General features: G+C 35.4%; 1 protein-coding gene across 5 annotated transcripts in view; it reads right to left on the reverse strand.

Annotated features, from left to right (window-relative positions):
- Nucleotides 1-13,149, reverse strand: part of SCFD1 (sec1 family domain containing 1) — a 110,808-nt gene that overhangs the window by 27,124 nt on the left and 70,535 nt on the right. For all 5 annotated transcript variants that reach the window (XM_021004259.2, XM_021004261.2, XM_021004262.2 and 2 more), the window contains one exon: nt 6,117-6,187. In XM_021004259.2, coding sequence (XP_020859918.1) covers nt 6,117-6,187 — 71 coding nt within the window. The remainder of the gene's footprint in view (nt 1-6,116; nt 6,188-13,149) is intronic.

Raw genomic sequence — 13,149 nt, forward strand, 5'->3', positions numbered from 1 at the left:
CACACACACATTTTGATTTCTGCATTGAAAAACTGCCTGCACCTATCCTTTGACCATTTATCAATTGGGGAATGATTTGTATTCTTTATAAATTTGACACAGTTTTCTCCCAACTTTGTTTTCCCTCTAATCTTGGCTTTGCTTGCACAAAACCTTTTTAATTTAATGTAATCAAAATTATCTATTTCATACCTCACAATGCTAACTCTTTATTTGTTAGAGTTTATTCACAAATTGTTCTCTTATCCTTAAGTCCAACAGGTAATATGTTTTATGTCCTAGTTTTCTCAAGTTATCTCCCTTTATACCAAGGTCATATATACATTTTGACCTTATCTTGGTAAACAGCGTAAGATTGGTTTACGCTCAGTTTCTGCCAGGAGCTTTCCAGCTTTCCCAACAATTTTTTTTAAACCAAATATGAATTCTTATAAAAAATTCTTATTCCAAATACAAGATTACTATAATCATTTGCTACTGTGTTTTCTATGTCTACTCTGTTCCACTGATCTACTTTTCTATTTCTTAGCTGGTGCGAGATAGTTTTGTAAATACTCCATTATATAGTATAGTTACATATAAATCTGGTACTGCTAAACCTCCTTCCTTTACATTTTTTTTTTCATTAATTCCTTTGATAGTTTTGACCTTTTGTTCTTTCAAACAAGTTCTAGCTCAGTAAAACATATTTTTGGTAATTTAATTGGGATGGCATTGAATAAATAACTGTCTTTTTATCAAATTGGCTCTGCCAACCCATCAACAATTAATATTTCTCCAATTATTTAAATCTGACTTTATTTGCATAAACAGTGTTTTATAATTATGTTCATGTAGTTCCCAGGTTTGTTTTGTTAGGCATACTCCCAAGTATCTCACACTATCTATAGTTATTTTAAATGGGGTATCTCTTACTATCCCTTCTTGCAGGGTTTTGTTGTTAATATATAGAAATGCTGATGATTTATGTGGGTTTTATATTTCCTAAAATTACTGTTTCCAATAACATTTTAGTTGAATATGTAGGATTTTCCTAGTATATCATCATATTATCTGCAAAAAGGCAGTTTTATTACTCATTGCCCATTCTGACTCCTTAAATTTCTTTTTCTTCTCTTATTGCTAATGCTAGCATTTCTAATACAATACTGAATAATACCGGTGACAATGGGCATCCTTGTTTCGTTCCTGATCTTACTTGAGAAGACCTTCTAGCTTATCCCTATTACAAATAATGGTTTAAGGTGGATGCTTCTTATTATTTTAAGGAAAAATCCATTTTCACATAGGCTTTCAAATATTTTTAAAGGAATGAATGTTGTATTTTATCAAAAGTTTTTTCTGCATCTACTGATATAATCATATGATTTTCGTTAATTTTGTTACTGATATACTCAATTATGTTAATGGTTTTCCTGGTGTTAAACCACTGTTACATTCTTGGTATAAATCCTGTTTGGTCACAACATATAATCTTTGTACTGTATTATTGTAGTCTTCTAAATGGTATTTTATTTAGGACTTTTGCATCCATATTCATTAATAAATTGATCTATAATTTTCTTTCTCTACTTTGCTCTTCCTGGTTTAGGTATCAGTACCATATTTGTTTCATAAAAGTAGTTTAGTAGGACTCCTTCTTTGCCTTTTATTCCAAATAATTTATTTAATATTGGAAATAGTTGATTTTTACATGTTTGGCAGAATTCACCTATAAATCCATCTAGTCCTGATGCTTTTCTTCTAGGAAGCTGACTTACAGTCTGTTCAATTTCTTTTTCTAAAACAGGTTTATTCAGATATTCCATTTTTTCTTCTGTTAATCTAGGCATTTTATATTTTTGTAAATATCCTTCCACTTCACTTAAATTATTAAATTTACTAGCATATAATTGGGCCAAATAATTCCTTATAACTGCTTTGATTTTATCTTCATTAGTGGCATTTCACCCTTTTCATTTTTAGTACTAGTGATTGTTTTCTTCTCTTTTTTCTGATAATATTAACCAATGATTTATCTATTTCATTGGTCTTCCCCCCCCATAAAACCAACTCTTAGTTTTATTTATTAATTCAATGGCTTTCTTATACTCAGTTTCATAAATATCACCTTTAATTTTTAAGATTTTCAATTTGATGTTTAATAGAGGAATTTTAATTTGTTCTTTTTCTAGTTTTTTTTTAATTGCATGTCCAATTCATTGGTCTGCCCTTTCTCTATTTTATTGCTATAATCATTTAGAGACATAATTTTTCCTCTGATAACTGCTTTTGTTGCATCCCATGGGCTCTGATATGTTGTCTCATTACTGTTATTCTTTAATGAAACTATTGATGGGTTTCTATAGTTTGTTTTTTAACTCACACTTTCTTTAAAATTAGGTTTAGTTTTCAATTATTTTTTAATATTTGTTTCCATGGTACCTTATTGAATATAATTTTTATTGCTTTGTGATTTGAAAAGCATCCATTTAGTATTTCTGTTTTTTTGCATTTAATTTTTCGGTTTTTAATGCCCTAATATACGGTGAATTTTTGTAAAGATACCATGTACTGCTGAGAAAATTCTATTCCCATTCAGTTCTCTCCAGATAAGTATCATATGTAGCTTATCTAAGATTCTATTCACCTCTTTAACTTCTTTCTTGTTTAATGTTTAGATTGATCTAATTCTGAGCAGGGAAGGTTAAAGTACTTACTATTTTGGTACTCTATATTTCCACCTGAAATTCATTTAACTTTTGCTTTAAAAATTTAGATGCTATAGCAATTGGTGTATATAGGCTTAGCATTGATATTGCTTCATTTCCTATGATACTTTTATGTTTTTAATTAAGTCTATTTTAGCTTTAGCTTTGTCTAAAATCATGATTGCTACCCTTGTTTTATTTGCCTCAGCTGATGCATAATAAATTCTACCGGAGCCCTTTAACTCTGTGTATCTCTCATTTTTAAATGTCTTTCTTGTAAACAACAGACTGTCGAACTCTGATTTTTAATCCACTCTGTTATGTTTCCATTTTATAGTTGAGTCCATCCCATTCAAAGTTTTATAATAATTAAAATACACAACCAATAATGTATATTTCCCTCTATCCTATTTTTCCCTTTTTACCCTATACTTCCTCACACATTTGATTTGCTTCTAACCATTACCTCCCTAATCAATACCTTTTAAAAGAATCTCTCCCTTATCTTCTCCCCTTACCCTCCTAGTCCTTAACCTACCCACCCCTGTACGAACCCCTCCTTTATACTACTCCCTCCACTTCTTTTTTGAGGCAATCAGAGTTAAGTGACTTGCCCTGGGTCACACAGCTAGTAAATGTGTGAGGTCACATTTGAATTCAGGTCCTCCTGACTCGAAGATCAAACCCTCTTACTTCTTGATTTATATACTCTTCTGAAAATCCCTCTCTTATCCTGTCCCTTTGCCCTATTTCTTTATAAATTTAAAACACTCTGCACCCCCACCTCCTTCCACTGTAACAATTCTTTCATTCATACCTTATTTGTATGAGATAATTTCTCCATTTTACCTCTTCCTACTCAATTTTATTTTTTAGAATCATCCCATTGTGCTCAACCCCAAGCCTTTCATCTACATATACTTTCAAACTACATAAGTAATGATAACATTCTTAAAGAGTACAAATAACTTTTTCCCATATCAGAAGTAAACAGTTTGACCTTATTGAGTCCCTTATAATTGGTCTTTAATATTTATCTTATGTTTCTCCTGGATCTTATATGTCAAATTTTCCATTGAGTTCTGGTCTTTCTGTCATAAAAACCTGAAAGTCTATCAATTCATTAAATACTTTCTTTTTTTTAAATTCAAGACTATACTCAGCTTTGCTGAGTAAGTTATTTCTGGTGCAAACCTAGCTCCTTTGCTCTTTGAAATATGTTCCAAGCCTTCTGGTTCTTTAATATAGAGGCTGCTAGGTCTTGTGTTATCCTCACTGTAGCTCCACAGTATTTTAATTGCTTTTTTTTCCCTTGTTGCTCGTAGTATTTTCTCCTTACCCTGGGAACTTTGAAACTTTGCTATGATGTTCCTGTGAGTTTTCATCTTGTCATCTCTTTCAGTTGGCAATCGGTGGATTTTTTTCTATTTCTATTTTACTCTTTCTTTTTAGAACTTCAGGCAATTTTCCTGAATAATTCTTGTAATATTGTATTGAGAATAATTTTTAATCATAACTTTCAGGCAGTCCAATGATTCTTATATTGTCTCTTTTTGATCTGTTCTCTAGATCTAGTTTTTCTAATGAGATGTTTCACATTCTCTCTTTTTTTCATTCTTCTGATTTTGTCTTACAATGCCATTAGCTTCCCCTTGCCCAAGTTAAGTTTTCAAGGAGTTATTTTATGTTCCAATTGGTCGACTTTCTTTTCATAATTTTCTTGGATTGTGCTTATTTTTTTCCCCTAATTTTTCCTCAATCTCTCTTATTTGAGTTTTAAAGTCCTTTTAAGCTTTTCCAAGAACTGTTTTTGGGCTTATGATTATTTGGCATTTTTCTTTGAAGTAGGAATGGCCTTTTTAACTTCACTATCTTCTTCTGAGCATGAACCTGTATCTCTTCTATCTTCACAGTAGCTATCTATGGTTGAGTTCTTTCTCCTTTGTTTACCCATAATTATTATTATTATTATTAGCAACTTATCATTATGGTCATATTTTAGTCCCAGGTGCGGAGATGCTGCCTCAGACTTCAGGTTTTTCTTACTGTTGTTTTCTGAGCCCCAGGGGCAGTGCCTGACCTCTGGCACTCCTCACCACCCCATGGCTAGGCCCCCAGCCATGCTGCCACTGCAGATGCTCTTGTTCCCAGCAATTTCTCCTGCAGCTCCAGACTTCCAGCTCATCCCTGGAAGCATAACCAGGAACTTTGTTTTCCTGCAGGTGCCCACAGCCAGTAGGGCTCTTCCTCACCAAAAGCCGAGTCTGGTCAGCACAACTGGGCCTGGCATCTCCTGACAGTGGAGGGTCCTTTAATCTTCCCCTAGTCAGCTGCCCCCGGGCTTCTTTTTTTTTTGTTGATTCAGCAGAGTCTCCCTGGAGGCGTCTCTACTTATCTTAGGCCAAACCTCTACCCCTGGAGGTTGAGTCTTTCCTGAGGTCCTCTCAAGCTGTCTTAGGAGGACAACTGTTTTATCCCAAGTTTTAATTATTTATGCTGCTCAAAGTTTACTCTGAGGTGATATTTTGTCTTGTTTGTGAGGGAAATTTGGAGAGCCCAGTATTTCCTGTCTTATTCTGCTATCTTCCCAGAACCCTCTGAGACATTATTTCTAAAATTACATCTACCTGGAAAAATGTCTAATGGTCACTTCAAATAAAAGATTTCTTTGGGGAAAGGGAAAAGTACAACTGCCTATGATTTAAAAGAAATGGGTTTAAAACCAGAATTTCAAGAACCATAAAAGCTACTTGTAGGTAAGGAATTTTTTCATTTTTATTCTGCATTCTCAATGCTTAGAATATAACTGATGCTTAATAAATGTTTGATGACTGAATGGACAGAGTGTGTTTTAAGTATATAGTTGTTTTTTGATGAGATACTAGAGTTACACCGATTTCTTAGAAAATTAACTCAATCTGTCAAAAAGAATAACAAGAAAAAACCTGGTTTCAATAACTTGGAAAATAGCATCTTCTGGTAAGATTTTTTTCTTTACTAGAATTATGTTCACATTTCATCAAATTAAAAATAGAAAGACAAGGGGCAGCTAGGTGGTGCAATGGATAGAACACCACCCCTGGTGTCAGGACGACCTGAGTTCAAATCTGGCCTCAGACACTTGACACTTCCTGGGTGTGTGACCCTGGGCAAGTCACTTAACCCCACTGCCTAGCAATAAATAAATAAATACAAGTAAAAATAGAAGGACATTTTATGAATGGACTTTCCTACCCTCATGATAAAAAATGCTTCCATAAAAATTGGCAGTATCTAGGCACCAAATCTCACCCAACTGTTTTTCTTTTAATGAAAGGAATGAAATAGATAGTTGGTTAGAGTGACTTTTATTCTTTTTATGAAACTCCAGCTGGCAGCAGTTACTCTTCAAACAGGATTTTTTCAAAATAAATACAAAGAACATACCTCAGAGGGAGCTTGTTGTGCGCTTATGTAATAGATAAGGAACAGTCTCATTTTATCTTCTGGAGTTCCTGCTGTGTAGGAAAAGCATGGATTTTGTTAAAAAAAAAAACTCATATATACCTACCACCATGTTGTAATAGATAGCTGCATACGTTAACCTGAACGTAAAATTTATAGATAAAAAGAAAAATTCCAAGTATTTGTAAACAGAACAGAAGAAATAATGGCTCCAGGTATAACTGATCTAGAAAAACCTTACCGAGTTAAAATTAAAATCATCAGTTAGACAATTTCTGACTACCTTCTATCTAAATTAAAATGGGATTAACTTAAGACAATTCTACCAAACGAATGACAACTTTATTCCTTACCACTTCAGTATTATTACCACAAAGTACATCCTTCAATTAGTAAGAATGCAGACTATCTATTTTATTGTAGGATAAGGAAAAAGAGACTTCCTTTCATAGGTGATGGATGATGAACCATCAACAACTAAGAAAAAAAAAAGATAAGACCTTTTTGCCTCTTGAGTATGACAAGAAAATGACAAAACAAGAACAAATGACAGGGCCAATTCCAAACTTTCTTAAACAAAACAAGCAATCATACTGATTCCAGACCACCTCTTTAAAATGACAAAACAGCACTGAGAATTACCAATAACGCCTCACGCTGACGCGGTGCTTTAAGATGTGCGCAATCTTACCACTCACCACTTGTAACGTACAGAGCATGAGTACTATCATTCCAGTTTTAGAAATGAGAAAAATGAAGCTCAGAAAGGTTAAACAAGGGTCCCATGGTTCCATGGATGGCAGCAGGGCCGTGCCTCAAACCTTCATCTTCAGATGAGCTCTGTGCTCCTCCCCTGCCTCTTCACTCTCCCTCGGCATGTGGGCACATGTTCCTCGTGTCCCCAGACAACCATCATTATTGCAATAACAAAATACTAGGGAGAAGATGTAGAGCCATTGCAATGTGACTTCTCATGTACTCATGTCTTTCTTTATCCCTTCTTTGGCATCAAATACACACATCTGAAAGAATTTTCTTAATATCTGTCTGTCACATTCTTCTTCTGGAAGAAGCATGAAGCTTTCTATTTTATTTCTTAAGCCTTACAAATTTGGATGGAGCAATAAATTTGGTACCAAAATTTCAAAATGGGTAAGACAAGAAGACACCTGATTAGTAAACGGCAAAAACCCCAAAACTTCTAATTGACTATTTTGATGTAAATAATTTATTTTTTTTTTACTAGAACGCAAAAGAAATAGGTATTCAGATATGCCTATGTGTATATATCTACATATAGGTGACAGCCCTAACTTTTTGAGGTAAACTACCAATTTTTTTTTTCCACCACAAGTTTCTTTTGTGCCCCTATGAGAGAAACAAGACATTTGGGCTAGAAGCAAAATTATGTCCTTGAGTTAAATTTTATTCAGTTCTTTATGCTACTAAAAGTTGAACGTATTTTGTTTGTTTAACTAGCCAAAGTTGATACAGGCACTCAAAGACATTTACTATTCAATTTATATTAAATGTTAAATCTCAAATGGCTAAATCCAAATCCAGCAGAGCTTAAAGTATCCAATAAAGAGGAAATCTCTGGAGTCTGGATAGTTATCTTCTAAGCTTTACAAATTGATTTTTTATTATTATTATTATTATTATTATTATTATTATTATTATTATTTTAACCAAACCCAGGGGCCATTTATTACTCTGTGCAGGGCTGGCACAAACATGCAACTGGTCACTTGGAGCCTTTAGGCTGACTGGGCCTCAGTATTGATAGTGGCATGCCCAAATACTGAGACTGTTTTTTCATTGTCTTAATGATCCACCACTCATTCTTCAGTGCACCTTAGCAGTGCATGCAAGTTTTCATGTTCAACACAACTGCATTTTCATTTAGCCACTTCACATATATTTCCACATTAAAGTGTTTGTCCAAAGTGGTTATCTATGTAAGCCTGTGTTGATGACAAAGATGCTTCTGTTTTTGTAGCCCTCCACAGAGGCCTGAAGTATGATATTATGTAACATGCTGATGTAATTGATGCCTGTAATGATGAATAGGATTCCAAAGTTGCAACGGCTGGAGCATAACCTTTGCACACATCACCACAGCACAGAACCACAGCCACTTAGTCCATGATCACATTTGTGAAGCAGCTGAGGCCATCAATGAGGGACTCATGGTAGTGGTATAGGTTGTCAAAGCTTGCTCTTGGTGAAAGAACCATTCACATTGATGGCTAGATTGGAGATGTCCTTACCATCATCCTATTTAGAGAAATACTGCAGCAAGACCACTGTTTCTTGGCAACCAGGGCCACTGGTGTGTCAGTGAAAACAGCTATCTCCATGGTCATGTGAAGGTAGACACCTATGTGAGAATCCTTCAGAAGGGTTTGGAGGCTGAGAACATCTTCTGAAGTTTCATCAAACCAGGCATCTTATCTTGGTGATATCCTAGCCCCAAGGGAGCTAGACTGATGTCAGCAGCAAATTTGTAAGACATGCTGGGACCTCCTCCAGAGTGACCAATTTTGTTATTCAATCATTTCACTGATGTCCAACTCTTCATAACTCCATTTAGGGTTATCTAGTTGGTTTTGTGACCCCCTAATGGGGTCACAAAGATTTGGACAAAACCAAACAACACCCTGGGCAAGTCATTTAATCTCTGTTTGCCTTAATCCAGTAGAGAAGGAAATTGTTTTGAGGAAAAGAAGTTTTTAAAGTAGGTAAATAGAAGTTTCAAGAAAACCCCAGGGACAATGTGGTCCTTGGGGCCATGAAGAGTCAGACATGACTAAATGACAGAACAACAATAAAATGTGAATCTGTAAGTAAATGTACCCATGTATAATGCAAGGAATAATAAAGTTTAACTAGACACTAGTCTCTTAGTTAATAAGTATTTGAGAATTAGAATTCATTATCTGTTGATAATTAGCTACATTCTTATTTAGTCCTTTCTCCAATCTCTTGGAAATGCCAAATAACATGTGTTGTTGATTTGATACATTTGATACCTGTTACTCTTTTACATATCTTTAAAACTCTGAAAACCTTTTCCTGTCACTAAATTCATTATGTGAATTTTATGTGTGGTTTTTGTCAGGAGGTGGAAAGATCATAATTCTAACTTCCTTCCAACACTACGATGAGTCATTTCTCTATCTAGGATAAAAATGTACTTCAAATTCAAAAAGTATCTAATCTTAACATTCAAATTTTTATAAACAGGATCTAAAGTTAACTGACATTAAAATACTAAGACGTAGTAAAACAGCAAGATCACTAGAGAAAGGAAGTCTTGTCTTTATAGGGGAAAAAAATCATCTTAGAAAAAAAATCTTAAATAAAATAAAGCCGATATAAAGAAGGGAAACTTAAAATCAGAAATCTATTTACACTTCTCCCTATAAGGGCTTTAACTATGATATTGATAAAACAATCACTTCTCTTTAAATTAATTTTTATTTTGAATCTAGTGATTTGTTATGATAGAATGGGGCAGTGAGATAGAGAGGAATTTTAAATGATGGAATCAATATAAATTGTATGATAGGAAACGTATGTTGTGGGAATGGGAAATGAAATCTGGAAAAGTAGGAAGAAAGAAAGGATTGACTGACTAGTGTGAATGAAGTCTGTAAAAGAAAAAAGGAAAATGAGAAGTTCCACAGGTGAAAGAACTATACTATTCTTTTAGAATCTAGATGAGGTATTTTCTTCTAACTTGTTGCTACTTGAAGGAAAAATGATTTAATGTGCTTACTTTCTTCAGAGAGGAGACAAGAGTTTTCATTTTTCAGCCTAAATCTGCGGAGTGCTATTAAAGCACACAGCATAAAAGAAAAAAAATGTTAATGCCAGTTAATCAGTAAAAATTTATGGAGTGCCTACTATGTGTCAGGCACTGTGTTAAACACTGGGGACACAAAGAAAAGCAAAAGACAGTGCCTGCTGTCAAGGAGTTCACAGTCTAATGGGGGAAACAACATGCAAACAACCATGTACAAGCAAGCTAAATATGTGACAAATGGAAACTCATTAACAGAAGGAAGGCACTAAAATTAAGAGGAAAAGGCTTAAAATTAAGGGATAGGCTTTAAAAAGGGAAAGGAAAGGCAAAAATTTTAGCTGGGATTTGAAGGAAGCCAGGGAAGAAGGTAGATGAGGAGGGAAAACATTCTAGGCATGTGAGTTAGCCAGAGAAAATGCTCAGAGTTGGGAGACGGAGTGTCTTGTTTTAGGAAAACCAAGGAAGCCAGGGCCATTGGATTGAGGAAGTGGAGAAGAAGAGGAAGAGGCAGAGGAAGAAGGAAAGGGAGAGAGAGAGGGAGAGGGAGAGAGATGGGGAGACAGAGGACGAGAAGGGGGAGGGGAAGAGGACTAAGGGGAAAAGGGGGAGCAGAGAGAATGGTATGTGTGTAAGAAGAATGGGGGGTGGAAGTGGGGGAAGAGGGGCTAGATTATGAAGGTATTTGAACACCAAACAGGGTTTTATATTTAGTCCTTGAGGTTAGAGGAAACCACTGGAATTTACTGAGTTGGGGTAGTGTCATGGCTAGGCTTGTGCTTTAAGAAAACTGCCTTGATAGCTAAGTTGAAGATGGACTACAGTGAAGACTTGAGGTAGGCAGACCAATCAGTAGCTGTTGCAATAGTCCAGGCATGAATAGATGAGGGCCTGCATCTAAGTAGTAGCAGTATGACAGGAGAGAAGGGGCTGCACATAAGAAATGTTACAAAGACACAACTGAGAGGCCTTGATATCTGAACAGATACGCAGGGTGAGAAAGTAAAGTAGACGATGACCCTAGGGTTGTGGTCCTGGGATGGTGGTGCCCTCAAATAGTATTATTAAAGTTAGGAAGGGAAGAAGGATTTTTTTGGGGGGAAAGATAATGAGTTCAGCTTTGGACACATTGAGCTTAAGATGTCTACTGGACATCCAGTTCAAGATGTCTACTGTGCAGTTACAGATGGGAGTGTGGAGACTGGCAAGAGAGGCTGGGGCTGGAAAAGTAGATCTGAGAATCATCAGCACAGGGATGTTAATGGAATCCATGGGGAACTGAGATCAGCAAATGAAATACTACTGAGTGAGAAGAGGGATCAAGACAAAACCCTGTAGGATACTGAAGGTTAATGGGTGTGACCTCGATTAAGATTCAGCAAAGGAGTCTGAGAAGTGGTGTCAGAGAGGTAGGAGAAAAGGTCATTAGATTTGGCAATTAAGAGATCATTAGCAATTTTAGAGACAGAAAAGAGTGAGAAGATAAGAAGTGGAGGCCCATATTGTAGATGGGCTTCTCAAATAGTATGGCAACAAAAAGTAGGAGATGTATGAATAGAGGGGGTAGAGGGATCAAATAAGGGTTTTCTGAGGATGGGGGAGGCATGTTTGTGGGCAGACGAGAAACAGCAAGTAGACAGGGAGAAAATGAAGATAAGTGAGAGTGGGTAAGATAGAGTGAACAATCTGCTAGAAGTTAAAATGGGATTATAGAGGGGCTGGTTTGGTAAGGAGAATGGCTGCTTCACTATACAAGACAGAGGTGAAGAGGGATCCTGTGGCAGAAGGCATCTAGGCCACGTGAGATGAGGAGCAGAGAAAAGGGAACTCACAGCAAATATGCTTTGTGATGAGATTTACTATGAAGTTAGCTTTATTTTCCCCAATTATGTGAATCATAAATTCACTGTGGAAAAGGAAGGAAAAGACTACAGAATTCAGTGTTCTGCACAGTCTGCAACTGAAGACATTTGCCATAGACATCAGGTTCAAATCTAAAAAAATAAGATGAAACTTGGGATAAAATTCTTACTCTAAAAAATTTAAGAACACTCACCAAAGTGGATGTAATATGGATGAGGTAGTGTGATTTAATCACACATTTAAAGATTCATTTTGCCTAGGCATCTTAGGAAACAAAGTACTTTTTGAAGTCACCATGAAGAAGGATTTACACTACAAGAAGCCTATAAGAATCTCTATTACCCCATCCTGTTCCCCTCAAACAACTCTCTACCATAAAAAATCCCCTTCTATAAAAAGAATTTAAGACCAACTTGAAGAGGCATTTAATTTTCCACTCATCAAAAACTAAATAAAATATACTTTTCTGTGGAAAATATCCCACACCAGGATAATTTCTGAGTCAACACGTATAGCAAATAATTTCTGATACATATAACTAAACCGTTAAGCCAAATTATTGACTTTAAATGCCTCTCCTGACATGTTCACTGCTAAGATTAAACCTTGAAACTTTTCCAGCTTGAGAGGATCTGCCAGAGCTTCCGCTATGCTACCAATACTGTCAAGAAGCCCATGGTCACCTTCATGGCATAAGACATCACAGTAGGATACCTTTATTGGAGGAAGCTACAAAATGTTTAAATGAAAAGTCTATTACATCTATAGAGCAACTTTCAGTGGATCTTAAAGGTTAAGCTTCAGAACACACATACAAAATGCATTTTTTTAGTTGAAAGAGAACTTTATTCTCTTAAGTTAACAAAATGATAGTAGAAGCACAGGTTATTTCTCAGGGGACACTTTCTAAAATGTCTTTGGGCTAACAATTTCTGTAAGATTTAAGGACAGAAATCTACATTCCTGACTTTAGTCCAATGAACAAGCTTCCATCACAACTTTATAAAAGCTTCCAAAGTCAAGCTGAGATGAAATAAATAATAAGGATTTTCTCAAAATGAACCTTCTCCTTTTTTAGTTCAAAATTCTGTCAGAAAAGATGCTATGCCCTGTATCCTACTGTTACATTGGCAGTACTATTTAGGCTACTGGTTAGGATATCCTACGACTACAGTTCCTAATTTCATCATAATTATAAAAATAAATACGTGTAATAACAAGATCAAAAGCCATTTGGGAACCAAAGAAATATTTGGTCTGACAAGCTCAGCAGGCAACTGGAAAACAAATCAGCCTGAATAAGATACTTAATGTTCTATATTCACATTATGCATTTTTTTTGGTCTT

Source organism: Phascolarctos cinereus, unplaced genomic scaffold (genome assembly GCF_003287225.1).
Source record: "Phascolarctos cinereus isolate Bilbo 61053 unplaced genomic scaffold, phaCin_HiC Scaffold_3;HRSCAF=262, whole genome shotgun sequence".
In the NCBI taxonomy this organism is placed as follows: domain Eukaryota; kingdom Metazoa; phylum Chordata; class Mammalia; order Diprotodontia; family Phascolarctidae; genus Phascolarctos; species Phascolarctos cinereus.